Source organism: Panulirus ornatus, chromosome 12 (genome assembly GCF_036320965.1).
Source record: "Panulirus ornatus isolate Po-2019 chromosome 12, ASM3632096v1, whole genome shotgun sequence".
Lineage (NCBI taxonomy): Eukaryota > Metazoa > Arthropoda > Malacostraca > Decapoda > Palinuridae > Panulirus > Panulirus ornatus.
Window position 1 is genome coordinate 19,066,236 of NC_092235.1, and position 20,000 is coordinate 19,086,235.

General features: G+C 46.8%; 1 protein-coding gene across 1 annotated transcript in view; it reads left to right on the forward strand.

Moving 5' to 3' along the window:
- LOC139751828 (uncharacterized) overlaps window positions 1-20,000 on the forward strand; it is a 1,080,599-nt gene that overhangs the window by 186,685 nt on the left and 873,914 nt on the right. The window contains 1 exon segment of the mRNA XM_071667449.1: window positions 15,090-15,258. Coding sequence (XP_071523550.1) covers window positions 15,090-15,258 — 169 coding nt within the window.

Genomic DNA, 20,000 nt, shown 5'->3' on the forward strand with positions numbered 1-20,000 from the left:
GTTGAGTCAGTGAGTCTTGATGTGCGGGGAAGGGGATTTGTCTGTAAAGGTGAGAGGTAAGTGTGACACGTCACATGACTCTAACCACTGTGTAAAATGGCTCTCCTCTGCTCTGTCTGCGTGACTCCGCCCACCGTGTAAATGATTATCATCTGCCTTGTTTACATGGCTCAAACTGCTGTGTGAATGAGTCTCCTAGGCTCTGTTTACGTGACTCAAAACACTGTGTAAATGACTGTCCCCTGCTGCTGTTTACATGACTTAGACCACTTTGTAAATGACTAGCCTCTACCTTGTGTACGTGACTCGAACCATTGTGTAAATGACTATCTCCTTTGTTTACATGACTCATACCACTGAGTAAATGACTATCCTTTGCTCTGTTTACGTGACTGAAACCACTGCTTAAATAACACTCCGCTGCTCTTGTTTACATGACTCGAGCCACTGTGTAAACAAGTGTTCTCTGCTCTCTTTACATGACTCGAACCACTGTGTAAATAAGTATTCTCTGCTCTGTTTACATGACTCGAGCCACTGTATAAACAACTGTTTTCTGCTCTGTTTACTGTTGAAACACCCTGTTGTTCATCTCCGACGCGAGGCAGTAGAGTTGAAAGATAACACAGAACAGCCATGTCAATGGTTAGATAACTCGTAATAACTGAAAGATAACAGATATAACCAAGTAGTTAGATGGCTCGTAATAACTGAAAGATAACAGATAGAACCAAGTAGTTAAATGGCTCGTAATAACTGAAAGATAACAGGTAGAACCAAGTAGTTAAATGGCTCGTAATAACTGAAAGATAACAGATAGAACCAAGTAGTTAAATGGCTCGTAATAACTGAAAGATAACAGATAGAACCAAGTAGTTAATCAAATGGCTCGTAATAACTGAAAGATAACATAGAACCAAGTAGTTAATTAAATGGCTCGTAATAACTGAAAGATAACAGGTAGAACCAAGTAGTTAAATGGCTCGTAATAACTGAAAGATTACAGATAGAACCAAGTAGTTAAATGGCTCGTAATAACTGAAAGATAACAGGTAGAACCAAGTAGTTAAATGGCTCGTAATAACTGAAAGATAACTGATAGAACCAAGTAGTTAAATGGCTCGTAATAACTGAAAGATAACAGGTAGAACCAAGTAGTTAAATGGCTCGTAATAACTGAAAGATAACAGGTAGAACCAAGTAGTTAAATGGCTCGTAATAACTGAAAGATAACAGGTAGAACCAAGTAGTTAAATGGCTCGTAATAACTGAAAGATAACAGATAGAACCAAGTAGTTAATTAAATGGCTCGTAATAACTGAAAGATAACAGGTAGAACCAAGTAGTTAAATGGCTCGTAATAACTGAAAGATAACAGGTAGAACCAAGTAGTTAAATGGCTCGTAATAACTGAAAGATAACAGATAGAACCAAGTAGTTAGTTAAATGGCTCGTAATAACTGAAAGATAACAGATAGAACCAAGTAGTTAGTTAAATGGCTCGTAATAACTGAAAGATAGCAGATAGAACCAAGTAGTTAATTAAATGGCTCGTAATAAATGAAAGATAACAGGTAGAACCAAGTAGTTAAATGGCTCGTAATAACTGAAAGATAGCAGTAGAACGAGTTGTGGTGCGTGATAACTACATGATAATAGGATAGCCAATGAACCAGTGGGTAAATGACTGATGATAAGAGAGAGGTGAGAGGGCTATCATACCTGTGGTTAACGGCATGATAATGATTGAGGATGATTCGCGACGTGGCGTTTTTTTTCGACATTCCTCAAATTCCAGGATTTTTTTTTTTATTATTATTATTTCGTGTGAATCCTGATTCTCAGAAGCAAAGTAGAATTTCTCAAGATTCTTAAAAAGGCTGGATTTTTTGAAAAAAAGAAAAAAATAGAGACAGAACTATTCCCCATCCCCAACTCACCCCCCTCCTCCCCGCCCCCCTAGAAACGTATGGATTTCTCGAGCATTAATATATATATATTTTTTTTTAAACAAGGAAGCGGATATTTTTTCTTTTTTTTTAAGCCAAAAATTTGGACATCTCGTAAAGAAGACTAGATTCTCTATATACAAAAACTTTATTATTTTTTCCCCCATAGAAATGATATGTATCTATGAACACCGTCTTGTCTATCTAGATCAAGGGTGCTTGTGGTGTCCATGACCCCTGTTTCCCCAGTGGTCCACTGGAGGATGATAGTTAATAACTGATAAATGATAACTGATAAATGGGTGATAACTGATAAATGGGTGATAACTGATAAATGAGTGATAACTGATAAATGGGTGATAACTGATAAATGATAACTGATAAATGGGTGATAACTGATAAATGGGTGATAACTGATGAATGATAACTGATAAATGGGTGATAACTGATAAATGGGTGATAACTGATAAATGATAACTGATAAATGGGTGATAACTGATAAATGGGTGATAACTGATAAATGAGTGATAACTGATAAATAGGTGATAACTGATAAATGGGTGATAACTGAATGAATGATAACTGATAAATGGGTGATAACTGATAAATGAGTGAGTAGATTATGTAGCATCATTACTCTCCCTGGTAGGGAGGGTTTGGGTGGTGTTTCTTCCTGAAGGTGATTACAGGCCCGATGTGCTGTGGCTCCTGCTGGTGTTTACTGCTGTGGCTCTCCCTGGCTCCTGCTGCTACTGCTGTGGCTCTCCCTGGTCTCTGCTGCTGTTGCGTTCTCTGTTCCTATTGCATTCTGTTGCCTCTGGCTGGTGTTACTGCTGTTTCCCCTCTGCTGTAGCCCCTCTCCCCTCCCCTCCCCTATCCTCCCCTCCCCTCTCCTCCCCTCCCCTCCCCTCTTTAGTGCTGCAGTGTGGGAACAGCAGCTTGTGGCTTGTCTGCACCATCCCCCCCCCCTCCCTCCTCCGGGTGGTTCGCATAACCCAGCTTATGGTCTGCCAGAGACCACATCGCGTCGACCGCAGAGAGACGAGCAGACGCGTCTGTCTGTCTGTCTGTCTCTCCCGTACCCTGTCTCTTACTACTGTCCACACTCGCCACGCGCTGTCTGATGTATCTGAGAAGGAGGGTATCTGTATGGTCTTTGACCAGGAGGGTGTCTGTATGGTCTTTAACCAGGAGGGTGTCTGTATGGTCTTTAACCAGGAGGGTGTCTGTATGGTCTTTGACCAGGAGGGTGTCTGTATGGTCTATAACCAGGAGGGTGTCTGTATGGTCTTTGACCAGGAGGGTGTCTGTATGGTCTTTGACCAGGAGGGTGTCTGTATGGTCTTTAACCAGGAGGGTGTCTGTATGGTCTTTGACCAGGAGGGTGTCTGTATGGTCTTTGACCAGGAGGGTGTCTGTATGGTCTTTGACCAGGAGGGTGTCTGTATGGTCTTTGACCAGGAGGGTGTCTGTATGGTCTTTGACCAGGAAGATATCCGATCTACCTAGAACAAGAAGGGGTATCTGCATCTAACAAGTAGATATAGCTACATTATCTTCAAAGAAAATGTACCTAAATTAAAGACAGAGAAAAGAAAACGGTTTTGGGAATCGTAGGCAAAGTGATCTTTCTATTCAAAACTAAATTTTTAATAGATAGAAATTTATATAGAAAAAAAATTAGTATTTTTTTTTTGATGTTTTTAGATAAAACTGAAAAAAAAGACGACCTCCAATTCTATTGGATTTATTTTTCCTGGAAGTTTGTTTTTAAAGTCGCGATTGGCAACGGAGTGTAAGCGACCCAAACAAATCGCCGTGGAGGGTTTCGAACTCCTGTGCTTGTGATGGATTGGTGGGGCCTGCCGCTCAGGCACACCAGAGTGTTTAGTGAGCGCTGGGCCTCGCGTGCAGTGGATGATGAGTTCCCTGAACCTTGATTTAAAGCCTAGACGACCCCTCTCCCTCCACCCAGGCTCGTGATTGGCTGATGGTTCTCTTACGTCATCCCATCTAACGTAAACTGACCCATTCCATGATCTTGTGTTCCACATCTTCCGTTCCGTATGTCCCGTTCCATGATCTTGTGTTCCACATCTTCCGTTCCGTATGTCCCGTTCCATGAGCTTGTGTTCCATATCTTACTTGCCTTTTCCACAAGTTCCGTCCCATTATCCCCTGTTCCACGCCTCCCGTCCCATAATTTGTGTCCCAGGCCTCCGTCCAATATCTGTTGTCACACGCCTTCCGCCCATATCATCTGTCCCATGCCCTCCATCCCACGCCTCCCGTCCTATATCATCTGTCCCACGCCTAAGTCATATCTCGCGTCCCACGCCTCCCGACCTATATCATCTGTCCCATGCCCTCCATCCCACGCTTCTTGTCCGTTCCTTCTGCCCCACGCCTCTGTCATATCTCGCGTCCCACGCCTCCCGCCCGTTCCTTCTGTCCCACGCCTCTGTCATATCTCGCGTCCCACGCCTCCCGTCCTACATCATCTGTCCCACGCCTCACTCTCATATCTCGCGTCCCACGCCTCCCGTCCTACATCATCTGTCCCACGCCTCACTCTCATATCTCGCGTCCCACGCCTCCCGTCCTACATCATCTGTCCCACGCCTCACTCTCATATCTCGCGTCCCACGCCTCCCGTCCCATATCTTGCGTCCCGTGGCCCTCCCTCCTCTGCTCCGCGCCTCCCATCGGATCGCGCGAATGTTATCCGAAGTCGGGCAAATATAAAGATTTTTTTTTGTGTGTGTGTGACATTACGTATTTTCGTGCATGTTTCACTCTCTCTCTCTCTCTCTCTCTCTCTCTCTCTCTCTCTCTCTCTCTCTCTCTCTCTCTCTCTCTCTCTCTCTCCGTGACCACTTTAGCCTCCTCCTCCTCCTCCCTCCCCAAGGTAATCCCTTGTCCTCCCTCTACCATTTCTCGCTTCACCGCCGCCTCCCTCCCCTCACCCCGACCCCACCATTCGTACCCAGCCACCACACTCACCCCTGCCTCTCTCCCCTCCCCACTCCACTCCCCTCTCCCTTCCGCCTCTTGACTCCTTACCTTCACTTAACTTCTCCCCTCCAGCTCTTACCTCCACCCCTCCAGCTCTTACCTCCATTCCTCCAGCTCTTACCTCCATCCCTCCAGCTCTTACCTCCATCCCTCCAGCTCTTGACTCCATCCCTCCAGCTCTTACCTCCGCCCCTCCAGCTCTTGACTCCTCCCCTTCTCCTCTTAATTCCTCCCCTCCAGCTCTTGACGCCTCCCCTCCTCCTCTTAACTCCTCCCCTCCAGCTCTTGACTCCTCCCCTCCTCCTCTTAACTCCTCCCCTCCAGCTCTTGACTCTTCCCCTCCTCCTCATAACTCTTCCCCTCCAGCTCTTGACGCCTCCCTTCCTCCTCTTAACTCCTCCCCTTCAGCTCTTGACGCCTCCCCTCATCCTCTTAACTCCTCCCCTCCAGCTCTTGACTCTTCCCCTCCTCCTCTTAACTCTTCCCCTCCAGCTCTTGACGCCTCCCTTCCTCCTCTTAACTCCTCCCCTCCAGCTCTTGACGCCTCCCTTCCTCCTCTTAACTCCTCCCCTTCAGCTCTTGACTCCTCCCCTCCTCCTCATAACTCCTCCCCTCCAGCTCTTGACTCCTCCCTTCCTCCTCTTACCTCCTCCCCTCCAGCTCTTGACCCCTCCCCTCCTCCTCTTAACTCCTCCCCTTCAGCTCTTGACTCATTCCCTCATCCTCTTAACTCCTCCCCTCCAGCTCTTGACGCCTCCCTTCCTCCTCTTAACTCCTCCCCTCCAGCTCTTGACGCCTCCCTTCCTCCTCTTATCTCCTCCCCTCCAGCTCTTGACTCCTCCCCTCCTGCTTTCGACGTATCCTCCTCCTCCTCCTCCTGTTTCCACTCCTCCCTAGCCACTCCCTTCCTCCTCATCACCACCACTCATCATCACCACCATCATCACCACCATCACCACCACTCACCATCACCACCATCATCACCACCACTCACCATCATCACCATCATCACCATCATCACCATCACCATCATCACCATCATCACCATCATCACCATCACCATCATCACCATCACCACCACTCACCATCACCACCATCATCACCACCACTCACCATCACCATCATCATCACCATCATCATCACCACCATCATCACCATCATCACCATCATCACCATCATCACCATCACCATCACCACCATCACCATCACCACCATCATCACCATCATCATTTTCCTGTCCCTCGTGGTGGTGGTGGTTGGTGCAGCCAGCCATCTCCTGCCTGGGCGGGCGGGCGCGCGCGTCCTGCCCCGTCCGTCGCGCACCATCGCTGCCCCAAACACACACCTCCAACACACACACACACACACCAGCCAGCGTTGGTGCCTCATCCCTCCTTCCCTACGTATATACCTCCCCAGGGGTGGCTCCCTCACCACCCCATGTCCCCCTGTATCTATCTGTCTGTCTATGTGTATATTCCTTTCTTACCACAGGGGAATGGAACACGATTAGGTTCCCAAGTGCACTTTCGTGTGATGATCACATCATCATCAGGGGAGAGAGAAAATAAAAACAGTGGTGATGGTGTATATACCACTTCACGCTTAAGTGAAGCTTCTGGTGACTTGAGTTTGGTAAAGTGTGTGAAAGAAGAAAGTTAAGAGTAAATGTGAATAAGAGCAAGGTTATTAGGTACAGTAGGGTTGAGGGTCAAGTCAATTGGGAGGTAAGTTTGAATAGAGAAAAACTGGAGGAAGTAAAGTGTTTTAGATATCTGGGAGTGGATTTGGCAGCGGATGGAACCATGGAAGCGGAAGTGAATCACAGGGTGGGGGAGGGGGCGAAAATTCTGGGGGCCTTGAAGAATGTGTGGAAGTCTAAAACATTATCTCGGAAAGCAAAAATGGCTATGTTTGAAGGAATATTGGTTCCAACAATGTTGTATGGTTGCGAGGCGTGGGCTATGGATAGAGTTGTGCGCAGGAGGGTGGATGTGCTGGAAATGAGATGTTTGAGGACAATATGTGGTGTGAGGTGGTTTGATGGAGTAAGTAATAATAGGGTAAGAGAGATGTGAGGTAATAAAAAGAGTGTGGTTGAGAGAGCAGAAGAGGGTGTTTTGAAATGGTTTGGGCACATGGAGAAAATGAATGAGGAAAGATTGACAAAGAGGATATATGTGTCAGAGGTGGAGGGAACGAGGAGAAGTGGGAGACCAAATTAGAGGTGGAGAGATGAAGTGAAAAAGATTTTGAGTGATCGGGGCCTGAACATGCAGGAGGGTGAAAGGCGTGCAAGGAATAGAGTGAATTGGAACGATGTGGTATACCGGGGTCGACGTTCTGTCAGTGGATTGAACCAGGGCATGTGAAGCGTCTGGGGTAAACCATGGAAAGTTCTATGGTGCCTGGCTTTGGAAAGGGAGCTGTGGTTTCGGTGCATTATTACATGACAGCTAGAGACTGAGTGTGAACGAATGGGGCCTTTGTTGTCTTTTCCTAGCGCTACCTCGCACACATGAGGGGGGAGGGGGTTGTTATTTCATGTGTGGCGATGGGAATGAATAAAGGCAGACAGTGTGAATTATGTACATGTGTGTATATGTATATGTCTGTGTGTGTATATATATGTATACGTTGAGATGTATAGGTATGTATATTTGCGTGTGTGGACGTGTATGTATATACATGTGTATGTGGGTGGGTTGGGCCATTCTTTCGTCTGTTTCCTTGAGCTACGTCGCTGACGCGGGAGACAGCGACAAACCATTTCCCTTCGTGGATTCCCTTGTACTCGTAACAGGTCATTGCTATTTAGAAGACTTGTATTTGCCAGTGTTATCCATACTGACGTTACACTCGCTCAATCTCGTTAGGGAATTCCCTCCGTCGCCCAGACTGGTGGCTGTTTCCCCCTCAGGGACTCGGCCCGTTGGCTTCCACTGCGTTTGGTAGCATTATCTTGCCCCCGCCGCCGTAGGAATGTAAGGGTGGTAGTCCCACGCGTTGTGTCGCCCGCGTCTTGCCTTCCTCCCTCCCTCCGTGCGTGGGAGGAAAAGGGCTTTCCACCACCCCTCCACCTCATAGCTCGTGCCACTTGATTCAGCCACCATCTTCGTCCCCCGTCCTGTTGGACCATCTCCAGGCGTCCTATGTATGGTAACACACACACACACACATACACACACACACACACACACACACACACACACACACACACACACACACACACACACACACACAGGTCGGACCATCTTGCGTGATGCATATTCTTCTCCAACACCATCTCAACCTGACGTCGACTTCATATTCTCAAGTGTCTCCTCGTCCAAGTGCTTTATTTAAACTTATAAGTAAAGGTGACTTATCACTCTGGCTGAAGTTAAGTAGATATAGGTCTTTTATAAGTGTGGGTGGGGGGGCGGGGAGGGAGAGTGAGTAGCGAGGGGTCGTATTGTATAGTGTGGACGATCTACGAGGTGACGTGAACGAACAACTTGGGTTGTAACGGAGGAGTTTACCCCTGTGCACGCCCTCGTTTTCGACGTGTACCGACACCGAGGCTTGTAAGTAGGTCATACGTCATACACATCGTGGTTAGCTGAGGTGTAATGGCGTCCCTTGTAAGTCGTAAGTGCTAACACACACGTAAGTTGACATTGTATTGATCTTGATCATTGGTAAGTAGGCAAGTGTTAGTACATCTTCCTGATGAATGAAGTGTACTAACGCAGGTAACTGCATAGTACACGAATTGTACTAACGCAGGTCCTGGTGACTGCATAGTACATGGATTGTACTAACGCAGGTCCTGGTAACTGCATAGTACACGAATTGTACTAACGCAGGTCCTGGTAATTGCATAGTACACGAATTGTACTAACGCAGGTCCTGGTAATTGCATAGTACATGAATTGTACTAACGCAGGTCCTGGTAACTGCATAGTACATGGATTGTACTAACGCAGGTCCTGGTAACTGCATAGTACACGAATTGTACTAACGCAGGTCCTGGTAATTGCATAGTACACGAATTGTACTAACGCAGGTCCTGGTAACTGCATAGTACACGAATTGTACTAACGCAGGTCCTGGTAACTGCATAGTACACGAATTGTACTAACGCAGGTCCTGGTAACTGCATAGTACACGAATTGTACTAACGCAGGTCCTGGTAACTGCATAGTACACGAATTGTACTAACGCAGGTTCTGGTAACTGCATAGTACACGAATTGTACTAACGCAGGTCCTGGTAACTGCATAGTACACGAATTGTACTAACGCAGGTTCTGGTAACTGCATAGTACACGAATTGTACTAACGCAGGTCCTGGTAACTGCATAGTACACGAATTGTACTAACGCAGGGACATAGTACTAACACAGAGCCTCGTAAGTACATAGTACTAACGCAGAGCCGTGTGACGTCATACTTGTAACGCGAATCGTGATAAGTACATTGTACTAACGTAGATATCCTTGTGTGTGTGCGTAGTACTGACGCAGATTCTTGTATGTACGTTGTACTAACTCATATTCGTGGATAAAACATGGTATTAGTACAGAGCCATTTTTTAGTACATTGGAGTAACGCGGGTCCTATTAAATGCAATGTACTAACACATTCTTTGTTAGTAGTACTGACACAGATCTTTGTAAGTAAGTAGTACTGACACAGATCCTTGTAAGTAAGTAGTACTGACACAGATCCTTGTAAGTAAGTAGTACTGACACAGATCCTTGTAAGTAGTACTGACACAGATTCTTGTAAGTAAGTAGTACTGACACAGATTCTTGTAAGTAAGTAGTACTGACACAGATTCTTGTAAGTTGTTCTGTTAAGTAAGTAGTGCTGACACAGATCCTTGTAAGTAAGTAGTACTGACACAGATCCTTGTAAGTAAGTAGTACTGACACAGATCCTTGTAAGTAAGTAGTACTGACACAGATCCTTGTAAGTAAGTAGTACTGACACAAATCTTGTAAGTAAGTAGTACTGACACAGATCCTTGTAAGTAGTACTGACACAGATCCTTGTAAGTAAGTAGTACTGACACAGATCCTTGTAAGTAAGTAGTACTGACACAGATCTTGTAAGTACTGACTCTATATCATCATTCCTGGCGTCAGTAGGTAGGAAGGTAAGTAGGGTTAAGTGGTAGAGTTCCTCACCATTCAATGATGTCATTTTTTTGATGAATTCTGTCGTTTTCAATTCTCCATCACTACACACACACACACACACACACACACGCTGGTTGAACTTCCCTCCTGTTACTTCTCCATCACTACACACACACACACGCTGGTTGAACTTCCCTCCTGTTACTTCTCCATCACTACACACGCACACACGCTGGTTGACCTTCCCTCCTGTTACTCCTCCATCACTACACACACACACACACACACACACGCTGGTTGAACTTCCCTCCTGTTACTTCTCCATCACTACACGCACACATACGCTGGTTGACCTTCCCTCCTGTTACTTCTCCATCACTACACACATACGCTGGTTGACCTCTTCCCTCCCACTACGTCTCCATCACACTTACCCCGACATTCTCATTCAGTCGGAGAGCGCACTACACAACTCTCTCGTCCTCACTCCTTCTAGCTACCATGATGGAGACTTCATATCCAACCCTCTCATCTGCCATCTCTCCGTGTTCCTCCTTCATGAATTTTTGGTTTGCCTGATTCCCTCTAGCTATCGTGATGGCACACCCTCTCCATCTTCCACCCGTGTTCCTGTGGGCTGCATTCCATCATTATACCCACGCTGCTCCATCACCTCCTCCATCACTACCAACCTCCTCTCTTTCCTCCTCCTCCTACTCCTCCTCCTCCTCCTCTTCTTCCTCCATCTCCTTCTCTTCTTCCTCCTCCTCCTCCTCCTCCTCCTCCTCGTCCTCCACCTCCTCCTCCTCCTCCTCCTCCTCCTCCTCCTCCTCCTCCTCCTCCTCCTCCTCCTCCTCCTCCTCCTCCTCCTCTTCTTCTTCTTCTTCCATCTCCTCCTCCTCCTATCATGGCAGGGTTAAGTCATCAGACGTCGTGTTTAAGTCACCATACTCGCAGGGTTAAGTCATCAGACATCGTGTTTTAAGTCACCGTACTCGCAGGGTTAAGTCATCAGACGTCGTGTTTTAAGTCATCAGCAAGAGGGTGAATAACATGTAGAGTTGACAAGTGTGAGGTAAAGGTGAGGAACACGATCGGGAGATGAGAGGAAGTATGAGATGTGGTTGGGAGGTGGAAGTGTGTGTGTGTGTGTGTGTGTTATGGGTTTGAGGACGTGTGTGTGTTGTGTGTGTGTGTGTGTGTGTGTGTGTGTGTGTGTATGGCTGGTGATATAGTTTGGGGATGTAGAGTTTTCACAGCAAGAGAAATATTGTGATATTTTGGTTCTTTTCCTCTTTTTTTCTTTTTTTTAAGCAGTGAAGTGCGGGTGGAGGGGAGGTAGGTAAGGTGGGTGTCGGGTTTTTATGGGGTGTGCTGGAGGGGAGCGAGGTGTGTGGGCGTGTTGGGAGAGGTTAGGAGGTCGTGGAAGGGTGGGGGTGGGTGTGGGGGCGTTGGGAGAGGGGAGGAGGTCGTTGAAGGGTGGGGGTGGGTGTGGGCGTGTTGGGAGAGGTTAGGAGGTCGTGGAAGGGTGGGGGTGGGTGTGGGCGTGTTGGGAGAGGGGAGGAGGTCGTGGAAGGGTGGGGGTGGGTGTGGGCGTGTTGGGAGAGAGGATGGGGTCGTGGAAGGGTAGGGGTGGGGTGTGGGCGTGTTGGGAGAGAGGATGAGGTCATGGAAGGGTGGGGGTCGGTGTGGGCGTGTTGGGAGAGAGGATGGGGTCGTGGAAGGGTAGGGTGTGGGGGCGTTGTGAGAGGGGATGAGGTCGTGGAAGGGTAGGGGTGGGGTGTGGGCGTGTTGGGAGAGAGGATGAGGTCGTGGAAGGGTGGGGGTGGGGTGTGGGCGTGTTGGGAGAGAGGATGGGGTCGTGAAAGGGTAGGGTGTGGGGGCGTTGTGAGAGGGGATGAGGTCGTGGAAGGGTAGGGGTGGGTGTGGGCGTTGGGAGAGGGGAGGAGGTCGTGGAAGGGTGGGGGTGGGTGTGGGCGAGGGGAGGAGGTCGTGGAAGGGTGGGGGTGGGTGTGGGCGTGTTGGGAGAGAGGATGAGGTCGTGGAAGGGTGGGGGTGGGGTGTGGGCGTGTTGGGAGAGAGGATGGGGTCGTGGAAGGGTGGGGTGTGGGGGCGTTGTGAGAGGGGATGAGGTCGTGGAAGAGTGTGGGGGTGTGGGTGTGTGTGTGGGGGGCAGAATGCAGGTGTTACCAAGGTGTTACATGGACCTGTCACACCTGCGCGTACCATGGCCCTCGATGTGCGGGTCCTTTGACACCTCGGAACACGACGGTTACGACCCTTGAACACGACGGTTACGACCCTTGAGCACGACGAGTACGACTCTTAAGGGGTCGTGCTCGCGGGAGTCTTACAAAAGATAACTGAACACTTACGAAAGATAATTGAACACTTACAAAAGATAACTGAACACTTACAAAAGATAATTGAACACTTACAAAAGATAACTGAACACTTACGAAAGATAATTGAACACTTACAAAAGATAACTGAACACTTACAAAAGATAACTGAACACTTACGAAAGATAATTGAACACTTACAAAAGATAATTGAACACTTACAAAAGATAACTGAACACTTACAAAAGATAATTGAACACTTACAAAAGATAATTGAACACTTACAAAAGATAATTGAACACTTACAAAAGATAACTGAACACTTACAAAAGATAATTGAACACTTACAAAAGATAACTGAACACTTACAAAAGATAACTGAACACTTACGAAAGATAATTGAACACTTACAAAAGATAACTGAACACTTACAAAAGATAATTGAACACTTACAAAAGATAACTGAACACTTACGAAAGATAATTGAACACTTACAAAAGATAACTGAACACTTACAAAAGATAACTGAACACTTACGAAAGATAATTGAACACTTACAAAAGATAATTGAACACTTACAAAAGATAACTGAACACTTACAAAAGATAATTGAACACTTACAAAAGATAACTGAACACTTACAAAAGATAACTGAACACTTACGAAAGATAATTGAACACTTACAAAAGATAATTGAACACTTACAGAAGATAACTGAACACTTACAAAAGATAATTGAACACTTACAAAAGATAATTGAACACTTACAAAAGATAATTGAACACTTACAAAAGATAACTGAACACTTACAAAAGATAATTGAACACTTACGAAAGATAATTGAAGACTTAACAGACCGTTAATTGGGTTACAGTAATGGTGGTGGCTTTTGGTGTAAGCACACAAGGGAAAAATCATTTTTATGATATTTTATAAGGTATTCCATATTCTTATTATTATTTGTTACTATATTTAATCGCTGTTTCCCGCGTCAGCGAGGTAGAGCGCCAGGAAACAGGCGAAGAATGGCCCCTCCACTGACATGCTGTATCCTGTGTGGCGGGGTGCCGACGGGAATGAATGAAGGCAGCAGATATGAATATGTACGTGTGTATATATGTATATGTCTGTGTATGTATGTATACTTTAAATTGTATATGTATGTATATGTGCTTGTATGGGCGTTCATATATATATATATATATATATATATATATATATATATATATATATATATATATATATATATATATATATATATATATATATATATATATGAGTGATTGGACCGTTTTCGTCTGTCCTTGCGTTACCTCGCTGATGCGGGAAACAGCGATTAAGTATAATATATATATATATATATATATATATATATATATATATATATATATATATATATATATATATATATATATATTTCTTGCAATGAAGTAATTTTGTTTTACTCCGTTTAATGGTAATTAATTACTGGACGTGTTGTGAGTGTGTTAGCTGGTTGTGGTTGTGAGTGTGTTAGCTGATTGTGGTTGTGAGTGTGTTAGCTGGTTGTAGTTGTGAGTGTGTTAGCTGGTTGTGGTTGTGAGTGTGTTAGCTGGTTGTGGTTGTGAGTGTGTTAGCTGGTTGTGGTTGTGAGTGCGTTAGCTGGTTGTGGTTGTGAGTGTGTTAGCTGGTTGTGGTTGTGAGTGTGTTAGCTGGTTGTGGCTGTGAAAGTAATTAACTAAATGTGTATGATTGTGTTTTGTTCCTTTTCCCCCCGGTATGAATTCAGAAAAAAAAGGAAGTAATTTGTAAACACATCCTGTAAATATTTTACATGTAAATGACTCCACAAGATCTTGAAGATACATATTTACTAATTATATTTATAATTACCTTAGTAAACAATTATATTTATAATTACCTTAGTTAACAATTATATTCATAATTACCTTAGTTAACAGTTTGTAAGGAGCCCTTGTGTTACCCAGGCCCTTTTCTGATGTCTCCTGCAGCTCAAGCCTGCGCTGCTTCCAGTAGCAGGGAAATGTAGGCTCCTTTGGAGTGAGAAGTCAGTCCTTCGACGAGACTGTACACTCCTAATGACACAACCTCGCCGAAGGTGTGTGTGTGTGTGTTGGTATTCGTGGCCCGTGTTGTTGCCAGTTAATATGTGATGCACAATAACTATGGTATAGATATCGTGTGTTGCAAAACTGACATGTTTTATGTTATGTATGTATTTGCCTGGCTTGACTGTGGACAGTGTGTGGTTTGGATCACAGGGAACGCCGAGCCTGGTCTGTGTGTGTGTGATGGCGTTAGCCGGGCTGTGTTCGTAATGATAAAACCCCCCTTTCTTTCTGGGGGGCCCTGAGATTCTCTCTCTCTCTCTCTCTCTCTCTCTCTCTCTCTCTCTCTCTCTCTCTCTCTCTCTCTCTCTCTCTCTCTCTCTTTATTTATTCATTCATGTATCTATCTAGCTTAAGTTTAAGGCCAGACCACCTCGATTGGACCTTGAGGGGTCTCTGTGTGGTGTATGTATCTGTGTAACTCCTCTCTCTCTCTCTCTCTCTCTCTCTCTCTCTCTCTCTCTCTCTCTCTCTCTCTCTCTCTCTCTCTCTCATTCTCTCCACCGTGCATCTTAACTAACTGTGTCCCTCCTCTCTCCTCCTCCTCCAGGGGAAGGGCTATGGCTACTCCCCTCCCTCGGCGGTGTTCGACGAGGACCCGGGCATCATGTCGGAGGCTGAGACCTCGTCCACGGGCTTCCGCCGGGGGGGCAAGCAGCGCGCCTCGCTCCCCGTCTCTCGCACACCCTCCAACAAGACGCTGGACGGCAGGAACTTTGGTGAGTACCGCACGCTTAAGCTTAAGCTCAGGCGGGGTAGGGAGGGAGAGTTTATATTGGTGGGGGAGATCTTTTTTTATTATTGATCCTAAGCTGCTTTTTTTTTTTCTCTTTTTTTGAGTTTTTGATCTTAAGCTAAGGTTTTTATTGTTGGCCTTAAGCTGAGGTTTTTATTGTTGGCCTTAAGCTGGGGTTTTATTATTGTTGGCCTTAAGCTGGGGTTTTATTATTGTTGACCTTAAGGTTGGGTTATTATTATTGACCTTAAGCTGGGGTTATTATTGTTGATCTTAAGCTGAGGTTTTTATTGTTGATCTTAAGCTGAGGTTTTCATTGTTGACCTTAAGTTGGGGTTTTTGTTATTGACCTTAAGCTGGGAATTTTGTTAACCTTAAGCTGAGTTTTTCATTATTGACCTTAAGCTAGGGTTATTGATATTGACCTTAAGCTGGGTTATCATTATTGACCCTGAGCTGGGATTTTTTTCAAATCTTAAGCTTGGGTTTTTATTATGTATCTTAAGCTAGTTTTTATTGTTGACCTTAAGCTGGGATTTTTATTATCAGCCTTAAGCTGGGGTTATTATTATTTACCATAAGCTGGTTTTTTTGTATTGATCATAAGCTGGGGTTTATATTATTGACCTTAAGCTGGGGTTTTTATTACTGACCTTAAGCTGGGGTTATTATTATTGACCCTAAGCTGGTGTTTTTATTATTGACCTTAGCTGGAATTTAAATTATCAACCTTAAGCTGGGGTTATTATTATTGATCATAAGCTGGGTTTTTAATATTGATCTTAAGCTGGGGTTTCTATTATTGACCTTAAGTTGGGGTGTTTATTATCAACCTTAAGCTGGGGTTATTATTATTGACCTTAAGCTGTGGTTTTTATTATTGATCTTAAGCTTGGGGTTTTATTATTGACCTTAAGGTTGGGTTTTTAATATTGATCTTAAGCTACGGTTTTTATTATTGACCTTAAGCTGGGGTATTTATTATTAACCTTAAGCTGGGGTTATTATTATTGACCTTATGCTTGGGTTTTTATTATTGACCTTAAGCTGGGGTTTTTATTATTGACCTTATGCCGAGATTTTTATTATTAACCTTAAGCTGGTGTTATTATTATTGACCTTAAGCTGGGGTTTTTATTATTGACCTTAAGCTGGGGTTATTATTATTGACCTTATGCCGAGATTTTTATTATTAACCTTAAGCTGGGGTTATTATTATTGACCTTAAGCTTGGGATTTTATTATTAACCTTAAGCTGGGGTTATTATTATTGACCTTAAGCTTGGATTTTTATTATTGACCTTAAGTTAGGGTTTTATTGACCTTAAGCTGGTGTGTTTTTATTATTGACCTTAAGCAGCTGATTTTATTGACACTGTTTTCACGTTTAATATGTTCGTCTAGTAACATTTGTTGTCTTTATTGATTGTATGTGTCTCATTCGTCCATTTCTTTCCGTTTTCTGTGTCTCGTCCATTCATTTCTTTCCGTTATCTGTGTCTCGTTTCATTTCTTTCCGTTTTCTGTCTCATTCGCCCATTTCTTTCCGTTTTCTGTGTCTCGTTCGTCCATTTCTTTCCGTTTTCTGTGTCTCATTCGTCATATTGCTCCCCACACACCTCTCCCCACATATTGCTCCCCACATATTGCTCCCCACACCCCCCTCCCCACATATTGCTCCTCACATACCCCTCCCCACACATTGCTCCCCACACACCCCTCCCCACACATTCCTCCACACACACACCTCCCCACACATTACTCCCCACACACCCCTCCCCACATATTGCTCCCCACACACCCCTCCACACACACCCCTCCCCACATATTGCTCCCCACATACCCCTCCCCACACATTGCTCCCCACATACCCCTCCCCACACATTGCTCCCCACATACCCCTCCCCACATATTGCTCCCCACATACCCCTCCCCACATATTGCTCCCCACATACCCCTCCCCTCACATTGCTCCCCACACCCTTGCCAGGTAGCCTAATCCAATCTACCTCGACATATTTCTTTTGTGTACCTTCAGTTCCTCGACCTGACCATTTTGTATCAGTGCAACGCCTGACCCCTGACGCCTCTACATGGGTCCCCCCCCCCCCATCTCTCTCTCTCTCTCTCTCTCTCTCTCTCTCTCTCTCTCTCTCTCTCTCTCTCTCTCTCTCTCTCTCTCTCTCTCTCTCTCTCTCACTGTAGTACACCCTGTCTGGTCATGATGCAGGAGTGTGTATGGGGTTACGTTTTTAAGTGGTAGCAACATGGACCATCATCTTCCCAACCCCCCCTTTTTCTTTTGTGGGGGTGGTCGGGTTCCGCCAGTACCAGCCCTGGCCTGCCCACACTTGTCATGTAGGTGTGTGGGTGTGGGGGGGTGTTCTCGTGTGTGTGGGGGGCCCCTTGGTGCATGTGTTCAAGGCCGGATTACTTCCCAAGTTCCCATCTGGGGCGGATTACCTGCGAGGGATTTTAAATCCCCACACCCCACACCCTCACCCCGCCGTGGTGGAGAGAGTGTGGGGCGCCCACCACGACAGTAATATATCTTTGTAATATTTTTTTTGTATCCTTTCCTCTCTTGATAGCGTTTTAATCTGTCTTGTGAACCATTAGTTTGGTCTGGGGGAAGAGGGAGTGAGGGATGGGGGAATGCGTCTGGGGGAAGAGGGAGTGAGGGATGGGGGAATGCGTCTGGGGGAGAGGGAGTGAGGAAGTGGGGTGGGGGAATGCGTCGGGGGGAAGAGGGAGTGAGGAAGTGGGGTGGGGGAATGCGTCTGGGGGAAGAGGGAGTGAGGGATGGGGGAATGCGTCTGGGGGAAGAGGGAGTGAGGAAGTGGGGTGGGGGAATGCGTCGGGGGGAAGAGGGAGTGAGGAAGTGGGGTGGGGGAATGCGTCTGGGGGAAGAGGGAGTGAGGAAGTGGGGTGGGGGAATGCGTCTGGGGGAAGAGGGAGTGAGGAAGTGAGGGAGGGGAAATGCATCGTGTTCGTTGGTTGGGGGTTGAGGGAAGGGATTTCAATGAGGGTAGAAGGGGTTTGGTGTTGGGTCGTCTGAGCACGACGACGGTACGACCCGTTTGAGCACGACGGTACGACCCGGTGAAGCGGTGTGACCCGTTTGAGCACGACGGTACGACCCGGTGAAGCGGTGCGACCCATTTGAGCACGACGGTACGACCCGGTGAAGCGGTCCGACCCGTTTGAGCACGACGGTACGACCTGGTTAAGTGTTGCGACCCGTTTGAGCACGACGGTACGACCCGGTGAAGCGGTGCGACCCGTTTAAGCACGACGGTACGACCTGGTTAAGTGTTGCGACCCGTTTGAGCACGACGGTACGACCTGGTGAAGCGGTGCGACCCGTTTGAGCACGACGGTACGATCCCATGCGCACGTTGGTACGACGCTTTATGAGCACGGCGATATGACGCTTTCGAGCACGACGGTACGACCACGAGCACGACGGCACGACCCTTTTGAGCACGGCGGTACGACCTGGTGAGCACAATGGTACGACCCTTTTGAGCACGGCGGTACGACCTCATGGACACGCTGTTACGACCCTTTTGAGCACGTCGTTACGACCACGAGCACGACGGTACGACTCTTTTGAGCACGGCGGTACGACCTGATGAGCACGACGGTACGACCCTTTTGAGCACAGCGGTACGACCTCATGGACACGCTGTTACGACCCTTTTGAGTACGTCGGTACGGCCCATTTTAAAGTACGACCCTACAGGATGATGGTCTGGCTTGGACCACCGTACCCAAAGGTCGTACCGTCACGCTTAAGGATCGAACTGTCGTACTGAAGCGGGTCAGCTTGACCTTATCCTCCCCCCCCACCTCCCATATTCAAGCTTACAGCATACGACCTCGACGACCAGCAGGTGGTCGTGGGTCTCTCTCTCTCTCTCTCTCTCTCTCTCTCTCTCTCTCTCTCTCTCTCTCTCTCTCTCTCTCTCTCTATATATATATATATATATATATATATATATATATATATATATATATACATATATCAAGGGACAGAGTGAGCTTATCTTGGGGCAGCTCCCGGCCAACCAAGCTAGGATCTGACAGCTTATCAGCTGCCTGCAGCTTTAGCCAGTCTCCCCCACCCACCTCACCACACCACACACCCACCCACCCACCCACCCATCACACACCCACCCACCCACCCATCCTCCATCACAACCGGCTACCACCCACCCATCCTCCATCACACACCCACCCACTCACCCATCACACACCCACCCACCCACCCATCACACACCCACCCACCCACCCATCACACACCCACCCACCCACCCATCACACACCCACCCACCCACCCATCACACACCCACCCACCCACCCATCACACACCCACCCACCTCACCACACCACACCACACACCCACCCACCTCACCACACCACACACCCACCCACCCACCCATCACACACCCACCCACCTCACCACACCACACCACACACCCACCCACCTCACCACACCACACCACACACCCACCCACCCATCACACACCCACCCACCTCACCACACCACACACCCACCCACCCACCCACCCACCTCACCACACCACACACCCACCCACCCACCCACCCATCACACACCCACCCACCTCACCACACCACACACCCACCCTTCATCACACACCCACCCACCCACCCATCCTTCATCACACACCCACCCACTCACCCATCACGCACCCACCCACC